This window comes from Nasonia vitripennis, chromosome 2, assembly GCF_009193385.2.
Source record: "Nasonia vitripennis strain AsymCx chromosome 2, Nvit_psr_1.1, whole genome shotgun sequence".
NCBI classification, from domain to species: domain Eukaryota; kingdom Metazoa; phylum Arthropoda; class Insecta; order Hymenoptera; family Pteromalidae; genus Nasonia; species Nasonia vitripennis.
This window is the reverse complement of record NC_045758.1, coordinates 21006443-21026882: the sequence shown is the minus strand read 5'-3', so window position 1 is coordinate 21026882 and position 20440 is coordinate 21006443. Positions and strand designations below refer to the sequence as shown.

At 42.3% G+C, this 20440-nt stretch overlaps 1 protein-coding gene across 5 annotated transcripts; it reads left to right on the top strand.

Moving 5' to 3' along the window:
• The first annotated feature begins 812 nt into the window (after window positions 1-812).
• Window positions 813-20373, top strand: LOC100116049 (TRPL translocation defect protein 14). Of its 5 annotated transcripts, none has more exons than XM_016982700.3 (10): window positions 813-1418; window positions 5969-6036; window positions 8220-8257; window positions 8849-8886; window positions 13204-13302; window positions 15706-15834; window positions 16240-16713; window positions 16809-17016; window positions 17090-17271; window positions 17413-20373. In XM_016982700.3, exons 1-10 carry the CDS (start codon window positions 1379-1381, stop codon window positions 17721-17723), a joined length of 1587 nt encoding a protein of 528 aa, XP_016838189.1. In that variant the 5' UTR covers window positions 813-1378; the 3' UTR covers window positions 17724-20373. The 5 variants fall into 5 exon arrangements, with proteins under 5 accessions (XP_016838189.1, XP_016838190.1, XP_001600611.1 ...); XM_016982701.3 differs by having other exon boundaries at window positions 13204-13290; window positions 17413-20278; XM_001600561.6 differs by lacking the exon at window positions 13204-13302 and having other exon boundaries at window positions 814-1418; window positions 17413-20278.
• Window positions 20374-20440: the final 67 nt, after the last annotated feature.

Below are 20440 nucleotides of genomic sequence, written 5' to 3'. Positions count from 1 at the left end.
TTCAAATCAAGATATATTTTATTGTATAATTGCATGAATACTTAGGCGTATATCTCGGTCGAGTGCTAGAACGCGCGCGGTTTGAAAGCCATTGCAGACTTGAACTTTTTACTCAAAACTTAATTACCCGCTTGGACAGTTCCTGCAGTTGTACAGCGAGTCGAGTTTCAAATCGTCCCACTGCTATAGGCGATCGCCATTTCAGAGACAAAGATCGTTTGTCAAATATAACTGCTCTGTTATTTTTGCCTATGCATATTGCGGTACATGCAATGCACATTGTATAAAATACTACCTCATTAGTGACACGAGTCTCGCATGAGCAAGCCCGGTCATAAGCGCAATTACATAAAGCATTCGGAGAGTAAAAATAACTTTCTTATGCCTTTTTATCTAACCAGCCACAGCGCGCTCTAAGGATTCCCCAGATCTATCCGTAATCCACGCAGCCCTGACTCCGTGACTCGCGTCGTGTGCTACTGATTGCCTGTTGGCTGTAACGAGTCGTCCTGAGGACGCGAAGGACGTATATTTAATTGAAAAAAGTGCATCAAGATCATCTATGAGCTTCTGCCTATTAGTTTATTTAAAACGCGAAATCGCAACCGAGTGCAGAGCAAACGAAAACGCGCAGCGTACACACCTGGCGTAGGTCCATCCGCGCACGATATATCAGTAATCTGCAGTATAATAAAGCGCGAGTATAGGTGAGCGCAGGCGCCCGGGCCGAGCGCTCCGTCACTGCGGCTGCGCTCGTACGTCCTCGTGACGACTCGGCTGGCCTCGTGGCTATAAGAAGCCCGAGCGTCGCCTCCACAGCCCAGAGAGCCGACGACGTTTTCCGTATCCACATCGACTCCGCCGCCGCCGCCGCCACAGTGAGTTTCCACACAAACAGCCTCCGACTCTCGAGCAAAAAAAAATAATAACAAGGAGAGAAGACGGTGCGAGAGTCTCCGCAACATCGAATACACGGCGAGCACAGTCGACAGCCGGGGAGGATCAGAGAGAGAGAGAGAGAGGGAGCCGCAAGTGCCAGGAGTCAGTCAAATGCAGTCGCACCATCATCGCCTCGGCAACGTCGCGGACGACGACAGCAATATTACGAGTTCACGAGGCAGTAGCAGCACGTGCAGACCTCGGTTACTCAGCTCTTAGGGGAAGCCTCGTCGCTGCGCGTCCGTCGTCTCGGCACTGCACAGTAGGAGAGCTGGACTTTTATTCCCATCAAGGGCGCATACGTCGCGTGTAACGCAAGTACGCATCCGCACACTTATAGCCACAGCTACAGCTAGGCGCATCGCGGAGCGAGGAGAGAGAGCGCGGGCTGCTCTTTTTTCCAGAGAGACTGGCGACAGAGGCACGCGCCACGGACAAAATGGAGCAGAAGAGGCTTTACAAGCTCGTGCTCACGGGAGGTGAGTCTCAGCGAGATCAAAGTTCGTTACATCTACTCGTGTTCCCTTCGCGCGCGCGTCTCCGCCCCGAGGATAATGTATACCTGTACTTTATTTACCTCTCGCGCGCGCAGTCGCCCAGGTTTAACCTCAAAAACGCCAGACGCCCCCTTCTCCGCTCTCGCGCAAATTCCGAGCGTGCGACTAACGATACTGGATAACCCGGTTTTTCTCGGACACAGCGCCGCGATAAACGCACTTCCATACTGATCTGTTGCGTATTATGATACAGATATAGATTAACTCGCTCGACGACGCGCGTCTGCACGTGCTTTCACGCGCCACGTGCTCTCCCGCCGTCGACGAGATGCACTTCTCGCGCGCTGGCCGTCTTCCGTTACGATCTCAAGGGTACAACGCGGACTTCCGTCTCCGGCGATGCGTGCTGATCTCGCCCTTCACTGCGCCTATACTCACCTATACTAATTACTAAGTATATCGCGATTTCGCCTACCCCGTGCTGCTCGCGCGCGCGGAAAGGCGACGCAGAAAGAGACGCGACGCAGCGCAGCTCGGCTTGAAACATTGATTTTCATCGCGAGCGAGAGGGCGAAAGCGCACAGACGGAGAAAGGACGTCTCACTCTGTATATACGCGTCGCGTGCCATGTAAGTGTACCTGATGTGTATGCAGTCCGTCTGCGATGTGCAACTTTTTGCCCAATATCGTTCGACTTGTTGCTCGGGGATCTTACTAATTCCATGCATAGGTGTACAGTCGAGGTGAACGCGTTCTATGCGTTGGAAAGGGCTTCGGAACTACGTCAGACGGAGCGACGTGTACTTTGCCCTGTCGAACCGAGTGACGTAGTTTCGCGGGGTCGGACAGAGAGAGAGAGAGAGAGAGAGAGAGAGAGAGTGCGGGTTATTTCAAAGCTACCGCCCGGCCTCGAGACTCCGCGCAGTTTTACGGCCGGATTCGTGGTATACTGCGCCCGACCTCGAAAAAGAACTAAATTTTCGTAAACTATTGTCCTGTCGGTCCCCGCAGGAGATTTATTATTATTATTATTATTATTTATATCCTCGTGCCTCTTGACGCGCTGTTAAAGTGCTTGGCTATCGTCTTTTTTCAGGGTACAAACTTTGCTGTTTTTGTTTCGCCGCGTCTGCGTCTTTTCTGTGTTTGTCTTCCAAGCTGCCGCTCGAGTTTTCTACTCGCGTTTCCAGTTTCGAACAACTTTGGTTTTGAAACGTTCAAAGGAACTAACGTCATCGGTTATGCTGAAAAATGCTCGTACAAGCAATCTGATCGTTAAAATCTGCACGAATCACCTTCGACCATTGAAATATCTCGATCGCCGGTCCAAATTTGGCGCCGATAATAAGGCGCGCATACTCGACTGTTGAATGCGGACTCTAAACTACGCCGATAACCAAAGACAAGCAAATTCTTGTTTGATAAGGTACTCTAATTAAGTGCGAATGAAATCCCCGGGCAGATAGAAACCCGCGAAGCGATTAGCGCGCGTGTAGCATATATTACACAATATACAGTCGGGAATTGCCTGAAATTTGATGGAGTGATTTTACTCTTTTTCCTGATGCTATAAGTAGGCGCACAGACATCAGTAGCGCGGCGCGCTGTTATTATACAAAGCTCTAAAATTAAAGCTTGCGCGCCAAGCTTCCGTCAATATACGTCAAATTTAAACGCTCGCGTGAGACCTTGCACGCCGAGAAATTTCCGACCGGTCCGTGCAATGTTGCTCGAATTTCTTTGGTTCTTTAAAATTGTAATTTACTTCTCAAGCGACTATACCAAGCGCAATCAGTTTTTATTTAACGGATGCGTCGCCTGAGTCATAGGGTGATAAATAAACCATTATACATGCGGTGCGGAAACTTTGCTTATAATTAACGCTCCCATTGCTTACACATTTCTTCTGTCTATCCCGAGGCGTTGAACTTGCTTTTCTGAATAGTATAGTGTTAAAATTGTATCAAGAGTTGTCGTTATAGAAAAGATTGAACCAATCTCGAGGCATTTGAGAAAAAACCGAGTAGCTCTCGCGTAAATATAAAAAAAGAACGTATATTTAAAGATAAGAGCCGTCATCGATCGGCCCGCCTATATTGTATATCGAGCAAGTAAATAACCGCTAGATGCCGAGGTACATATAAGCATGCGCTCGGTTGTAATAATTCAAGAGCTCGTTTCATCAGAGCAACCCTATTTTCATCCGCTCAAACTCTCGCGGATCGAGCATATAATATACTTATATACAATAATATTGCGAAGCACGCGACTTGATTATTTAACCTTGCGTTTTGCCTCTCCTGACTCTGCGACTAATGACACTCGGCATTATAATTACACACACACACACACACACACACATATATATATCTCCGACTTTGCTCGTGATAATCGCGAATGAGCTTCCTTCGATTCCGCGAATTCATGCACATACAAGTATCTAATAAACGTCCTCGCATTCCGTTGCGTTGTAACGGTACACCGTCGGCGGCGGTGGCGACCAAAGAAGCGGAAGATTAATTTCGCTTTTAAGAACCGTATGAACATGCCAGAGAAATCTGCATTTCACAACGTGATTGTAACTGGTCCCGATGGATTTATCGCTTTATCGTTCAGAGAAATATTGGCGGCGAATTGTGAAGGAGATGAGTGTAGTCGGCGATTGGAGATTCGTGAATGGCGTATAGTAGTGTCCTTCAATTGTATAGTTCCTGCATAACTATAAGCAACGGAGCAATGAAAGTAATTGTGCGGAGATAAGCGAGAATGTCGCGTAATCTCGTGCACACGTAATGGATCTATACGTAACCCATGCGATATTCGTCTCAACTGAGACCGATTTGCCTTTGTTAGTAAAAATCTGCTTTAATGACTAATTGTTCATTAGTCTTTTATCGCGAGTTAAATTGATTGATAGCCGTAGAGGTATATGTATACCTATGCGATTGACAGGTTAATTACGCATCGATCTATGTGAGCAACTTTTTACGCGCCTCGTTGTGATTTATCATTAAAAACTGTATACATACTTTATTCGTGTTCTATAAAAAAAAGTATACTCCGGACGCACCCAGTACATGCATATTTACGATTTACATTTCGATGCTTTGAAAAAGTTACCTACACGTAGCACAAAATGTTATATCGAACGGTTTTCCTAATCGTTTGGTCGCTAAGCTTTGCTGCTCCGGTGACTGACACAAGGATCTCTTGACTAACCCCAAACATTGACAAAACGTTTGTTTGCTTACATCGTGTACCCGCAGAGTCGAACTCGTAGAAAGCTAAAATTAAATTCGGTCTCTCGAGCTTGTACACACACACACACACACACACACACACACACACACACTTCATTGTGAAACTGCGATAGAACGTGAAAAAAGTGTGATTGTACTCTTTTTACAAAATCCTAATAAACGCTGGATGCCCCATTCACGCATGGAAAAGTCTCATTTCCACTGGCTCGAGCATATAATAGTCGACAAAAGGCTCCTCTTCGAATAGCGTCTCTTAGTACATTTCCAATTCAAGACGAGCGGGACTTTCCGCGTCGAGAAAGCTCCTCACCTGACGCGGCTCATCCTCATTAACGCTCTTGTAAAACCGCCGCAACACATATAGCCGCGTCTGATGTCGAGGGCGGAAAAACTCGATCCAATTGGCGCAGCTATCTTTGAACTTTTTCTGTTTTACACGCGCCACGATCAAGCCGTGTCGTCATCTCGCCCCGGAGAATTCATCGTATAAGTATCGCATTATCAGGCGTAATATTCTAAAATTGTTCGTTATCTGCTTATGTACACCTGAAGACGATTGTCATTTTGACTTCCTTAAATCAATCTTGACGATACGAATCGTTATTACACGCGCGTGCCCGCGATATTTTCCGTTGTATCTGGAATTTCCGATGTTTGTAATGTCCTCTGTTTGTTTTCTGTGGGCAAATATTGTACGTTTTACATTCTCGTATTGGCGAGCTCAGTGTAGCTGCGGTGACACATTTTATTCTTACTAAGGTTGCTAAAAACGTTTAAACAGCAAAATGCGACGTTGCTTTTGAAAATATGATTGTTAACTGCGCATAACGATGCGACGTGTAACTTTATAGCTACTCTATCGCGTAGATAACTGGCTTACCTATGCAAAAAAAAAAAACAATTTCTAACAATGCCAAAGTTTATGTGCGTTTGCAATACTTTTTCACTCCAAAGTAAAAAAAAATATTCAGCTGTGCTATTCGGAAACAGCATTGCATGAGTATAATCAATATGTCATTGCAATACGATGGATTTTAGGCAAGACCTATTCGGACGAACATCCAGACGTTCAAAGTTTAACATGAGGAAACGATATTTTCGAAATTGAGATATCAATATATTTCATTGATAATAAAAATCGCGACGCCAGTTATGTCCTCATTAGCACTGCGCCAATCGGTTACTTGACCTTTACCTTGAAACAAAATTATCGCTAGCATGTGTCTGCGAGTGATTAACTTTATTAATTGTAAATTTTTTGTATGCTTTCAGGACCATGCGGAGGCAAAACCACTGGACAGACCCGATTGTGCACGTTTTTTGAGAACCTGGGATGGAAGGTGGGCATATTTTTCGTCTTGACAGCGTAAAAGTAGAGTTTTCGTTTCGCGTTCTCGCTGGTTGTATTAGTATACAATAACGTATTTCACATATTTCTCTTGAAATTAACAAAGAAAAATTAACTTCACATTTATTGATGCAAGTATTCAAAGTTGAATTTTGATTTTTGTTTTTATAAGAAGGAGAATAATTTTAAATCAGTCATCTTTCTTGATATTGAGTTTCGTTTTTCTTTCTGTCTTCTACTTACCGCCAAATCCGTCAACAACGAACCCTCTGGATTGTTTTAGACAAAAAAATTTCTCGTCTCACACGTTTCTAAAAACTTGAAAAAAAAATCTCTTTGCACTATGATTAGATGACTTATTTGATTTATTGAGCGGGCAAAATCAATCGCATAAACCAGTAAGACAGGCGTACATACTTGTGACTTGTTGAAAAACCCAGTGATTATTAAGCATTAAAAAAACTTTTGAATGTATTCTCTGTGCAGAGATTTATCAAACTTTCAACAAGTTTTTACATTGTCAATGTCTTTTTAATTTAACGTGTTAAATACAGAGATTAAATTTTTCTTTTTCGCAGAACAGATTGCCACGATATAATGTAGTACAGCATTAACAACTCTGTTTCGATTTAGCTTGATTATGGAACTTTAACTGCTTTTGTTATCAGGCAGCTGAGAAAAAAATAAATCATTGCAAAACAATGGCTTCTCGAGATTTCACATGTAATTGTATAGTATTTCCACGTGAGATTATGTATGCTTATTCAATCTTCGTCCAAGCTATTTTCTCCCACCGGAAGCGTCGGGAGAGTTCTCAAGCTACCGCTCGAGAGCTTTATACGCGCATCTGTCGACAAGCTCGTATACCTTTTGAAAAGCTGACCCGAGAAAACTTTTCGCGAGCGATGACGCAACGCGCAATGCACTTGAGAAAATTCTCTCGACAACATAAGTTTCCGCTCTTTTCTCGTCGACAGTACTTATATCTCTCTCGTCGATAAACATCGCGTCGCAGGAGTGTACTCGCGGGAGATGTGCGAATTTCAAATCACTGATTGATAAGCGCAACAAGAGATACGCCGTTCGCATGTGTAAAGCGCGATGGAGGGTAATTTCTCGGACGTGATAAGGAGCGATGGCATTGATTCGAGTGAAGTATTATTTATTGCCTCTTGATGAAACAACTTTTCCACGGTACTTAACGTTTTGTTTGCGCTCTCTGCAACAGGTGGAACATTTTGTAGAAGCCCGTGTATATAGTTTCTCGGTGCGAAAAATTACATTTCGTCAGCGCACTGTCGAGATTGATATTCTTGGAAATTAGCCGTGCATAGGAAAATTATGGAATTAGGATGGACTCGTCACTTGCTTCGGGCTTGTTTATGCGATATGTTCTTAGCTGCACCGGTGCTAATTGATATCAACAGGTTTTCATGTCAATCCATAAGTGAATAAAGCAATAGAGAATAATCGTGCATTGCAAAATCGGCTTTTTTCATTAATTATTCGATAAGAGTCGTTGACGCGCGGTGTTTAATAACGCAGGCACCAAAGGCTCGCGAGTTGAAAAATGACTTTAATTTCAGCGCACTCGCGTCGCGGTCTTTAATTACGCAAATTTTTCATCGCTCCGTTTCACATCTTCGCCTCGAGGAAAGGAGGATAAATTTTTATTGTCCATTAGGCGGGAATTCCGCTGCAGTGCACGACGTGCGTCGCGAGAATTCGCGTACACTCCTAACCACTCTTCATTATATTAAATTGCACTCGGAACAGCACTGGGTTTTCGTAACATAATGCTCGGGTAGTACTATATAGCTTTGTGCGATAAAAAATGTGAACGTCGTGGTCTATGCTGTATTGATTGGCTGCGCATTATTAAATTTTTTTTTTATTTCGCGCGTTCATCTGTGCAAACGAGAAGTTTGATTTTATTTTTGCATTTGTTTAAATTAATCAAATAAGTATACTCTGTACACGCGCAAGTCTTACTGGTTTATGCTCAATGAATATAATCCGACACTGTTTCGACGCTCTCGTCGAAAAGAGTGTCGAGGATCATGGTTGTCTAGCCCTTCTGGCAGAGAAACCTGACGAAACAAAAAGAACATATTGGTTTTGGGGTTGTCACCTTCGCTGTGGATTCGATAGAGTGGTGGTTGTCTTCTTTTTCAGGTGTTCCGTGTCCCCGAGACAGCGACCGTGCTGCTCAGGTATGCCACAATTACACGCTAACAAACTTCGCATTTCGAAAATTGAAGAAAAATGAACCGTCCCACCCACGCATATTCTAAAAAAGAAAGAGTTCTCTCTCCATTTAAAGATATAGATTTCAAACTTTGCCACGGTTCTTTAATTCTCAGCATCGAATTGTAGTCGAGGATGGTTTAAATTACTTTTTTTATTTGTGTCCATTAAATTTTTTGTTTTCAAATAAAACCATCTGTCTGATTCAAAACAACGACCAATACTTATATCTGCTTTGAAATTGCAATCTAGCAAGCATGACATTTTCTAGTCGACAGTATACACTTTGTCGGTAGACATTCTGCTGTACCCGAATATTATTTTTGCAGAACCCGCTATCTTGAATTTTAAAAACATATTCCTTTCTGATTAACCGCACTGGCCTCGATCTCTCTCAATTAAAACTTCAGAATCTCGTTTGCAAGAATCTTGTCACTTTCGCGTTTACAGCAAAAAAATTATTGTTTGAGCAATTTTCTGAAGGTCGGAATCACGGTTAGGGACACAGACTTTATCAGGCCGCAATTTCATCCTCCGTCTGCTTTTTTCAATTTCAGTGGCGGCATCAAATTTACAGACCTGAATGCGGAGCAGGGTGAGTTGATTTTCTTGTAATCTTATTCACAGAAGGAAATGTTCAAACTCGACGAAGGAAAATTCATGTTTACTTATCGTCTTGTGCGACTAGAAAATTAAAAAATTCCATCTAAATAAACAAAAGAGATGTCGCGATAAGTTTACATAAGCATAAAGTTTTAAAACCCGTTTTTTTCTTCCTTGCAAATTGTCCACATCTACGTACTATTCATGCTCGACACTTTGCAAGGAAAACAGTCTAACGAACAATGGCTAAAAATATTGATAATGACTAACGATCATTATACAAAGCACTTGGAGAAATAAGCGTGTGACAGGATATCCGGTTGTTATACTATTGCAGTCCGGGCGTTATCCGTGCTTTTCGATCAAAAGTCAGACTAATGATGCAAAGCCTCTGTATACACAACGAGAAGTGGCCGCTTGCCAAGTAACTTGGCCGCTCGCTCTCTTTCATTCTTCTCGTTTTCGAGGATAGCCGCTCGCGCATGAGGAAAGGAAGCTTCGCCGAAAATCCGCGGGCGTTGTGATAAATTACGCGGCCGTCACTTTATGCGGCTCGAGAGTCTCTGCCTTGTTTGCCATGCCATAAAAGACCGGGATGCTGGCTTAACGAAAAAGTAAAAGCAAGTTAAACCAATAAATTTGTTTGTTTACGCGCGCGTTGAAAGTAGGTATACGCTCGAAAAACCTTTGCACAATATCTAAAGCGCCTTTGTTGAGTACATCGCTGTCGGTAAATGCGCAAATTCGATTGTCAGTCGCGCGCTGCAGGAAACAGCAGCGTCAAAGTGACTTTTCTATAAACTCGTTTCGATCGTTCACCCGATTACGTAAAGAGCACTCGCTGCTCGGGAAAAATGTCAACCTTGAATGCAGCTACATTGTAACACGCAGCAGGTTTCCGATATACGATGGATTTTTTTTTCTACTGGCTTCTTTTTCTCTCTGCGCTATAGCTGCTGCTCGCGAATAGTATATATACATGTCTCAGATCAGGCGCGCCGGCTTTTAATTAGCTGGATTTCAAGTCGTCGCGAGAAAGAGTTGTATCATTACGAGTGCGGAAAAAGTGCAACTTGAACTGCGTCCGAGCAGTTGCTCGATGGTTGTATTCATATAACGGAACAGAGTAATTCAATTATGGAAACTCGAAATGGAAGTCGTACGTATACTCCGACCGGGCTTCGTATACCTTTTCGGTCGAATCGAATTCACTCGTACGTGGTCTACAAGCAAATTAGCCCGACATACATCACCGACGTATGTTCACAAGAAAATAGGTCCGATACCCTCGCTCAAGAGTGTGCATTCGCGTAATCGAGTTCTGCGTGTGAAAGTAAACACTTGTAGTCGAGAAAATGGACGTGCCGTGTCATTTGCCGGCCGCTGGCTTTTAGCCATCGAAAAGCACGTTTTATCGCTCAAGTCGTTAGACTCGCGCGGCCTTAACCCACAACTTGTTATGGCTCCTTCTCTCGGGATCCGAAGCTCCGAGCTCTTCGAAAACAGCGCGCGACTCTCGATTCTCCGGCCAATCGTCGTTAAATGTAGAATTTCAAAAAATATTCAAGATAAATCAAACATTCTCTTGGGCCATTAATCTCGAATTCACGAGGCGAAAATTCGAGACGCTTTTCAATAGGAAAGACCAATGGATGTCGGCCAGGAGAATTTCCACCCCTAATGAACGCGGCCATTCGGTGCTCTTTGATGTGTGCAATTAAACACCTCAAAATTATTAACGAACCTTGAGAATTTATCTCGGGCGTCAGAAATGCTCCGCAGTTTTCTCTCGATATTCCGAAATTTCCCGTCTGCAAAAAAATAAAAATAGATTACATTACGGCCCGGACAGCGAATGTAAAAATATATTCACAACAGTTGCGCCAAGTTTGACATAACGGACAGGCCTTAAAGTTTCTTGCGTTTCAAAGACGTGCCGAAAAATCGGCCTTCGTAGAAGAAAGAGTAACTCCGCGCGAAACGAGCCCATAATGTAATTAACGGATCGGCCTGTGCGTGCAATTAACTGTTTGTCCACCCGGCGTTTTGCCCTATTGGCGTTAGTCCCGGCGTAAATCACCGGCCGCCGAGTCGTATGACAGTGAATATCATTTGAGAGCATTCCTTGTCGCGATAGTGACGCAAGTGATGTAAATTTGCGCAATAGAGTTTTTGGACCGGCTCCAATATGGAACGTGCCCCTCGGCGCGCACATATAATATGAGCTCGTATTGAGGGAGCGCATTGTGTGTCGGTACGGGATATAACAGAAGCGGCCGCTAATTGAGCGCGTAATGCGCATTGTTATAAGGAGCTTTTTTGCACGACCGCGCGCGTTCCGTGAAATTAGTTGATGCCTTGATGAAGACTGATTGCCGGCATGAGTAGAGAGAGAGAGAGAGAGAGAGAGAGAGAGAGAGCTTCGTTTGATTGTTTGTACTGGCATCGCGGTCAGAAGTTGACGTATTCCGCGATGGTAGATTAAAGTCCCGGAATAAGCAGAGTAAATTAGTCCCTATGCATACAGTTAACCGTTTGATTGCGCAATACACGTGTTTCTTTCAAATTAGAGTAAAAAAACTCGCCCGTCGTCTCAGCTCGAACATTTTATCGTCCGCAGTCACGTACGGATATTTTTCTGCCAGACTTTTCGACTCATTACGAGAGCAGCCACTCTAGAATCTTTCGAGACTCGCGGCGTCTCAAAAAAGCTCTGAATTCGAATGAAGAACTTTGCCGAGCGCGAATTTCGCGAGATTGTTCGAAACGACAAATGGTATATGAATTGAGGAAATTAAAAAGGAAACACGCGTTGTTCCAATAACGACGGTTACTCTAAAATTATACGACTAGACAAAAAAAGCTCTTTATACTCGTTCCAGCTACTAAGCTCCGCCGATCGTCGTGTGACTATGCAAAGCGTCGACCTCTTTCGCATTTCAAAATATAAAGTGCCTGGGCGAGTTTCAACTAGTTGACATTTCGAACAAATCATTTTTTTTTTTATTATTAATATAATTTTTCATACAATTTTTTTATGCTTTCCGAGAGCTTGACGTAAGTACACAGGTTCTGCAATAAACGAACTCTCCTCGAGCCCTCGCTCAATAAGCCTTTGCGCAGCGATTCCGCCCCCGCGTTCACCCGTAAACCTGAAACTTCCCGTCGACTTCATCCCCATCAAGTCGACGCGTGCGCCTTATCTCCGACGCCACGTGACGCCGCGGCGCGCAATCAAGAATCTTCAGTCCTACAGCGCAATTTCCCCACTTTCCCAGTCGCCCTCCCGCAACATCCTCTGCATACAGCTCGAGACGGAATTTACGAGCCGAAGGAATACCGACGAGTCTCTCTCTCTCTCTCTCTCTCTCTCTCTCTCTCTTTAGCGAGTCAAGGTCGAATCGATAGCCGGAGTTCGCGGCATTGACTACAGCGAGAAACGAGAAAGCCTGGACAGATTTTATGGTGGACAGCTGCGCGCAGCTCGCCGTTTTTGTGCGCAGTCGCCGTCGGGAACGGGATTTCCTTGGGCGCGAAGTCGACGGCTGCGATTTGCTCTCTATAAGGCTCGAGCCAGATCTGGGTAGCCCGGGATTCCTGAAGCGCTTCTCGGGGTTACTTTTTTCTCATCCCACCTCCCTGCTTGACAGAGTGTTCTGGAATAATCCATCTAACTCGATCGTTTCGAGGGCTAAATTCGCCTCCGTCGCATGCCCTCCACTCGGGTATCGCTCATTACAATGGTATAGGTCGAAAAAATATAGCGAAGCGCGCAGAAAACCGATCGCGCGTATAATGCAGCAAAAGCGGTCAAGGCCATCCGTCGGCGGAAAATAATTTCGCTCTCGTTCATCTACAAGCGCGCACGACTTTTAACGAGAACGGACTCACTTGTGTGGGCTGTTGCCCGTCTCCGCGGCTATAGTTGGCCGGAAAAAGCGTGAGAGAGTCGAGTGTGACCCTCCTGACTTTTCGAACCGCGCCGCGCCACGCGAATGTCACGCCTGATTGCGCATTCCCCTTCCTACTCGGATAACTTCTTTTTATTCTAGTTCTGCGGTCGACGCGTGCGATAACCACGTTCGCGGAAATTGCTCACGCGAGCGAATGATTTTTTCCTTCATCCTCCGTGTGTCGCTTTTACGTGCGGTTCGCGATATTCGAGATGAACAATCGAGACAAAGGCGTATCTCATCGATTTAATAAGTCGCTTCTCTGTGTATTCAATATTGAAATATGATAGGAGGCTGCAATTACCATGTCTTATATGAGCGATGTAGCAAATTTTATTAAAGTCACTCTTCGATAGCTAAGCCCCTGGCTCAGGATTGGAGAGCTTCCGTTAAGGATCCCAGCATCAAATGGCCCGTGTTTCTTTCAGTCAGCTCCTTCGAGGGTGAGTTGACGCGTACGTATGGAGCAGCCTCGACTCGATTGAAAACTTTCCGTAAAAAGGCATCACCGGACTTATTCTGGGACTCGATATTCACGTTAAAATAATGCGTAGATCGCCAAAAAGTTAAAGATGTAAATTAGACATCGCTCGTTGAGATATTAGGATACGCCCCGCGAATACTGCGCACATCTTATGTCGATTCTCATGAGCTTGTGCTTTGAATTGCAGGTATATACGAGATTGCATCATTAGAGTAATTCCATTTTGCAACATAGACAGTCGTGTCATGTCCAATTTTTTTTTTTTTCAATCAGACAAAAACTGGATTTATTACGATGGATCACTCTTTTTCGTCGTTTTACGATGGAATAAAGCGTTCGAATTAACATACACACGCCTTTATCAATGGAACGGAGTCATTAGAATTAATCCCCGCCGCGACGCGATGAATATACCTTGAAGAATTCACGAAGCCGATCACGCGCCCATCAGCGTCGTTGCCTCCAAAAATACCCGAAATCCGGCGAAAAAATCCCCTGCAGCATCATCTCCAAACCTGATGCTCCGGCGTACATCGTATTAACTCTCTAACCGAAAAAACCAGTTTACTTATCGCGACCGACACGCTTCCGCGCACGTGGTGCCCGATACATCCGCGTATCTCACACTACACTCACATGCGCAGACTTCGAGCCGTTGCCTTGAACCTGAACTCGCGTCAGAAAAGCGGCTCATTCATACGAGCGCAAGCGAAGATGCTCCTCGCAGAAATGTGATTTATCGTGAGCTATAGGCGAGAGAGGGAGAGAGAGAAACGGGCCGCGATATCTCTGTAACGAAGTTCGCGATGATACATGCATGTGACGCAGACTATTTCTGTACGTGTGAGGACGAATCGCGAGCTGATTGACCGATCGTCAGGGCCAAGTTCGCGCCGATTTCGAGACCGAATGTTTATTGCGGGAAATTCGAGCGGCCGAGACGTATAGTTCTTTTCTGAAGCCGAGCCAAGTTGCGCGGTTGAGTTTTATTTTCGAGCTGACAAGCGATTAGAACGTGACGGTTTTTCGATGGACCGATGCGCGGCCGCTTCGCGAAGAATCAATTTTTTCCTTCGCGGGAGGAATGTCAATAACGTTCGAACCGAAGTGAGAATATGGCAATACGTGCTTTTTGCGTTGAATTTTAGCTGTCATCGTTTTCGCTTGTTTTTCATATTAATGCCTCGATTTGACGTTTCGCGTTTGAATTCTTTTGCGGAGCCACGCGCTGCTCATCGATCCGTTTTCTAGGGTATAATTTGTCCCAATGCTCGGAACACTTGAGCACAGTTCGCTTATCGGGACGTCCAATCATAATAAATTGATTTTTTTTAATCATGCTGATTGTAAATGTTTTTCAAAATGATCAAAACGCTGCGCACTTTAGCGCTAAATAAAAGACTCGATGTAATATACGCTCTGTGAATCACTGTGTACACTTCAAAGTTGTAAAATTATTCCTCTGCATACCGCAGGATCAAAAGCCGGAAAGTTATGGAACGCCGCAAGGCTGAAAACCACATTTTGTGGCTAATAGCTACAGCGACGATAGCGTAATAAACTATAAACCAGTATTATGAATCAACAGATATTATAAATGTATAATTACTCGTCAGTTGAACATTGAACCCGTGCGTTTCTTACAATTTATTATCATCGTTTATACTGCCGTTCAATGTTAAAGAAAGCGAAACACGCATTATCGAAGCGAATATATCTTAATTGCCCAGCTGATAACGCTCATCGTGTTCTTAATCGAGTGCTCAGCCGCCTCTCGATTCTATCCCGGGTATTATCACTCGCTTTTTTCCTCTGTTTACATTAATGCGCAATTCCGTCTGGCGATAACCATTAGACACTGTATGTATAGCATTATGCATAGCGTATCGACTCGACTTAATTAGCCTAAAAGTTTTACGTAATACCTACAGCATTTGTATGTCGATGAAATAAGCCGCACATTGTTTTAAGCTCCTTGGGAGGGTGTGTAGATAGTAATGCGAGAGTATTAAAACGCCGTTTATTATGCAAAAGGTGTATTATCGTCTGCAGTATAATTTTATATACGTATATACTCATCGCTAGTCCTGCTCACACGCTTATATTGCGCACAATTATAGTAATTATTCAACGAGTAATTTTCAACGCTATGTATCCACGTTTATCAATAATTCATCTCTCTTAATTAAGCTCTTTCCTCGCCCTCGAGTTTTAATTAAACTTTCACGACTACTGCAGGATGAATCATCCGTTTGTGTATGTAACAACGTTGAAATAACCGGCGAGGAGAGTGGTTAACCTTAATATATTACACGTGAATTGATATTCGATGTAGAAGGCCGCAGAAATTAAAGGATATCTTTTTCTGTTGCAGCATTCAAATTTCAAGAGAACCTGCTGAAAACGATGCTCCAGATTGAAAACACCTTCTTCCAGCTGGGCGAGAGCCTGTCTCGGAATTGCCTTATTATCTGTGATCGCGGTGCTATGGACGCATCTGCATGTAAGTTTCGCACATCAACCCTGATTAGATAATATATATATATATATATATAGACGCCACCCACCGCCAACACAGAAAGCGCAACGTAATAGGCTTCTCCGATGCTATCAGTGTTGTATATACTTGCAATTCGTATCTTTTCGATGTTTTTTTCTTTGATTATTGGGATCAAGACTCTTGTTTATTGTTTGGCTCTTGGGTATCGATTGCGCGTTTCAATTGAACTGATGGAGCTGTTAAGAAAATTGATTATAATTGGATAACTTGAAACTGTTTAATTACTATCTTTTAGATAATCAATATTATAGCCAATTTACGCAGTGCGCACATTGTTCTGTTTGCGTAAGAACGTGGGATAGCTGTGCAATAAAAGGCAAGCTAAGTAAGTCGTTTGGCAAATTGCAGTTATTTCAAAGGACAAGTGGGAGCTGATGATGGCGTCTAACGGCTGGAACAACGTGGAGCTGCGCGACAACCGCTACAATCAGATAATCCACATGGTCTCGGCGGCCAACGGCGCCGAGGACTTTTACTCGACGGAGGATCACGCCTGTCGCTCGGAAGGCATCGAGCTGGCTCGCGACCTCGACTACAAGGCTGCCTCGGCCTGGGTCGGACACCCCTACTTCGACGTCATCGACAACTCCCAGGACTTCGAGAGCAAGATCTGCCGGATGATCGAGTGCGTCTGCCAGAAGCTCGGCATCGACACGGGCGACCGTCTCCGGGCCAGCAGTCGCAAGGTCAAGTTCCTCGTCAAGGGGCCGCTGCCGCCGGACAGCGCGTTCCCGCCTTTCCAGGACTTCGATGTCGTGCACAACTACCTGCAGAGCAATAACCCCAAGACTCAGGCGCGACTCAGGAAACGCGGGCAGAAAGGTTGGCTGCTGCTCCCTTGCTTTTTCTTTTCATTCAATAAATCGCAAAGATCACAAAGTACTAAGCCGATCGCGCGCGCGCGCGCGTGTTTGCAGGACACTGGTCGTACATTCACACCCTCAGGCGGCCGAAGATGTGCGGTCAGGTGGTCGAGGTGAAGACCCAGCTGACCCACAGGGATTACTTGAACATGCTCGCTCAGCGAGACGATTCCCACTTCACGATCTTCAAGCGCCGCCGCTGCTTCCTCATCAACAATCAGTACTTTCAGCTGGACATCTACAGGGAACCCGGGCATCCGAGGTAAGCACACTCTCGTCGAGCGCACTGCCATAATAACGCTAGAATACTCTCTTACTCTTCATCGAATGTGCAGATGCAAAGGTTTGATGCTGCTAGAAACTTACACAGCGTTGCCAAGTGACAAATTAGAAAATATACTGCCTCAGTTTTTGACGATTGAAAAAGAAGTTACTGGAAACCCTGACTACAGCATGTTTAACTTGAGTTTACGCGAGGAATGGAATAGTACTAACAAATACTGTCATAACTTGAATGGTGAGTATTGATTCACAGCTTCGACGTCGTAACTTTCCTCATTCATCCTGCGCTTATCGGGAGTTTTCAAGTCATTTTAATGCGCGTAACATAATTATTCGGTTATATGCATATGTAATAAAATTGAATCGATGTTTCCAGGTGCAGTGAGCACGACGAAGACCAGCGATGTCAATCTCAGTGACATGAAGAATCCATTTTTGAAGAACGGTATTGATGCTATAGGCCAAAGCGTACTGACCAAAATGAACGGCACGACTAACGGCGTGCACGAGTCCTCCGGTTGTCAAAACGGAGCCGACAATCTACACAGCTCCTGCGCGACAAATGGTCAGGCTAATGGTAAGGAATCGAACGCTTGCCCTATGAGCAATGCGGTCTCGAAACCCAAGGGAAACGGAGCGCTTGATGAGGTGAATCACAAAAAGGATCTCGTAAACGGCGCGCAATAGCGATAGGATATTACTGTTGAGGTACCTCACGAATTATCGACGCAAATAGAATCAATTGATAAGAAATTAAGTCTGGATTGATTTTATTCAATAGTTTACTTTTAATCAAAATCTTTAGGTTTAATGGAGAAAATCATTGTAGATTAAAAGGTGACATTTTTTTTCAAAAATCTGCTCTGCATGTTATAGCGATACCCCGCCAATTTTACTGCAGTATTAGGGTGAATGTAAAAGACCAATGTCATTTTCTTTGTTTTCACGATACTATCGATTGATTCATCTTTCATATTTTTATCAATGCCATTTTTATAATTTAAACTATATGCAATAAAACGCCGCTGTTAGTGTAAACTCTTAGAACATGTTCCTATGGATCTAGCAGTTTCTAACTCGTATTACTTACATGAAAAATTGATGTTTTTGAATGGATAAAGCTATAGTCTTATAAGTATCGTTTTGTTTTAACCTTAACGTAATTAAACTCACTTTGAAAATGTTTAGAATGAAGGTATTAACTGAACAAATTATATAACGTATTTTTATTCAAGCGGTTAGTTTCAACTATTTGTCTACCACTTAAAATGTAACCCATGTTTTAGAAGTATGAAATTCTGTCAAGCGAGTTAAAAATTAAGAAAGAAAATCTCGATCGATTAGCGATTTGCTACAGTTTACCGCTATAGGGCGTCATAACGATTCATTAAAATACATTACAACAACAAAAGGCGTGATTAAATTACTGAGGAATATGTTATATTACTTCATTATGCTAGAACATAAGGGGCAGGAGAAAGACGCTAAAACATGAAAGATACATGTCAAATAGGACAAATTTCAATCATAGACTTGACAATGAAGTCATTAACATTAGCGAACAGTTGTGATATTAATATCTTTTAAAAATCACTCGAATTACACGAACTTGATTCGATATCTTGTTTCTATTACTGCAAGTTGTTACTATTGTAACTTTTTTAATGAATGCCAAAATTATCAATTTGCAAATGAGTGTATAAAACTTTAACGTATCAAAATAAGGTGTGTTCGTTAAAACTCAAAGTCTGCTTAATCCATTGACGTATCAATGAATAACTATCAATACAACACTATCGGAACGTCTGGAAATATATTCAAGTATGTGTTAAAACTTTAAGACGCAAAATTAGCTCGAGACATTAAGATAAAATGAATCATTTCGAAGAAGAATAATTTACGAACGAGAAGTTTGAGAGAGAAATTTTAATATCCTATATAAATTACCGTCAATCAATTATTGTTCTTACCGCCGTCTTGATAGTGTTAAATCAATTAATCGCTATTCGAAATTTTTTAAATCCGAGTGATTTTTTACTTTTCAATCATGTGAGTGTGAAATAAACTTTCAAACTGTTACACATACACATACCCTCTTATAGAGAATGATTTTTATATATAAATTAAATATTTCGATTGCAATGATTTTATTGATAATCTGTAATAATTAATCTGCGTTTACTGTAATTTCTACCTCGAATATTTTTATTAACTGCGCGACAATGATGACAAACAAAACCATAAACCTGCGACAAACTTTCCACTATATATATCATATACTTTACAATAGTCACGTTGAAATAATAATTTAAAAACATAAAACAGACAAGAGTATTGTAAGAAAAAAATTATTAAGGTGTACTTAACAATTCTGTATTCAATGCATTGATAACATCAATAGCAGCCTTAGTTTAAAAATATATATTTAGGTAGAATTTAAAATTATTTGTTTCAACAACATATTATTCTATTTTCGAGCTTCGCTTAGATCAAATGGTCATAATACAAGTGAATTTTATTTCTTTGGGTTTTTATGTAAATTGATTGATATTTGTTTTGGATTAAAATACCTCAGAATGTAAATATCATGTACTTATTAAGCAAAGAATGTGTAGCAAACTTGCTGAAGTTCTTACCACTGAAAAAGAAATGTCAAATAAAAAAATTCAAATTTATATGAAATTATTAACAATTTTGTACATTTATGTAAAAATGAAACAAGCACTACTTAAATTGCACATCATATGTTGAATAATTGTATAAATTATATAAATTAAAAATAAGTTAAGACTACAAATATTGCTTTTCAAATATTGTCTTTCATTGTAAAATCACAATTGTTACAATAATGAATTAACGTAATGTCAAAGTTGGAAATTATACCAACAAATTTTTTTACAATCTGCAACAAAATTAGGTTTTTTACGAAAAATTTGATTAAATAAAATAAAAAGCAAGAAAGCCACTTGATAATGGCCATTTGAATAAAATGTGCTGTGATTAATTTCGTTATGATTACTAAATATTTTTTAAGAAAGAATAACACATGCACAGTGTGAAACCAAAAATATTTCTTCTATAGTGTATTTTACTGTGATGATTCAATTTGATGTACGCTAAATAATAACTTATCACAGACCCTTCAACTTCTGGCAGAGACAACTGACAAAGTGCCTGTGACGCAAAAATGGAAAATAATGGAAGAATCATTATATTTTCAATAAATGTTGCAATGAAGATAATTGTCAAAATATGTATGTACATACCCTTAAATGCATACAATCTGAATTTATATTGTACTTATAGTGAATGAATAAAATGTCGTTTGTCCGCTAAAGCTTGTACATTTTTCTCTTTGCCCGAAGATCTTTATGGGAAAAGGATTTTGGAAATGTTTAAAAAAA

What these genes read in the sequence shown, in the direction of transcription:
- LOC100116049 (XM_016982700.3), top strand. Translation starts at nt 1,379, where the DNA reads ATGGAGCAGAAGAGGCTTTACAAGCTCGTGCTCACGGGAG. An exon ending in TTGAGAACCTGGGATGGAAG is followed by an intron (nt 6,037 to 8,219) that starts GTGGGCATATTT and finishes CTTCTTTTTCAG; the next exon opens with GTGTTCCGTGTCCCCGAGAC. An exon ending in CTTCGAGGGTGAGTTGACGC is followed by an intron (nt 13,303 to 15,705) that starts GTACGTATGGAG and finishes TTTCTGTTGCAG; the next exon opens with CATTCAAATTTCAAGAGAAC.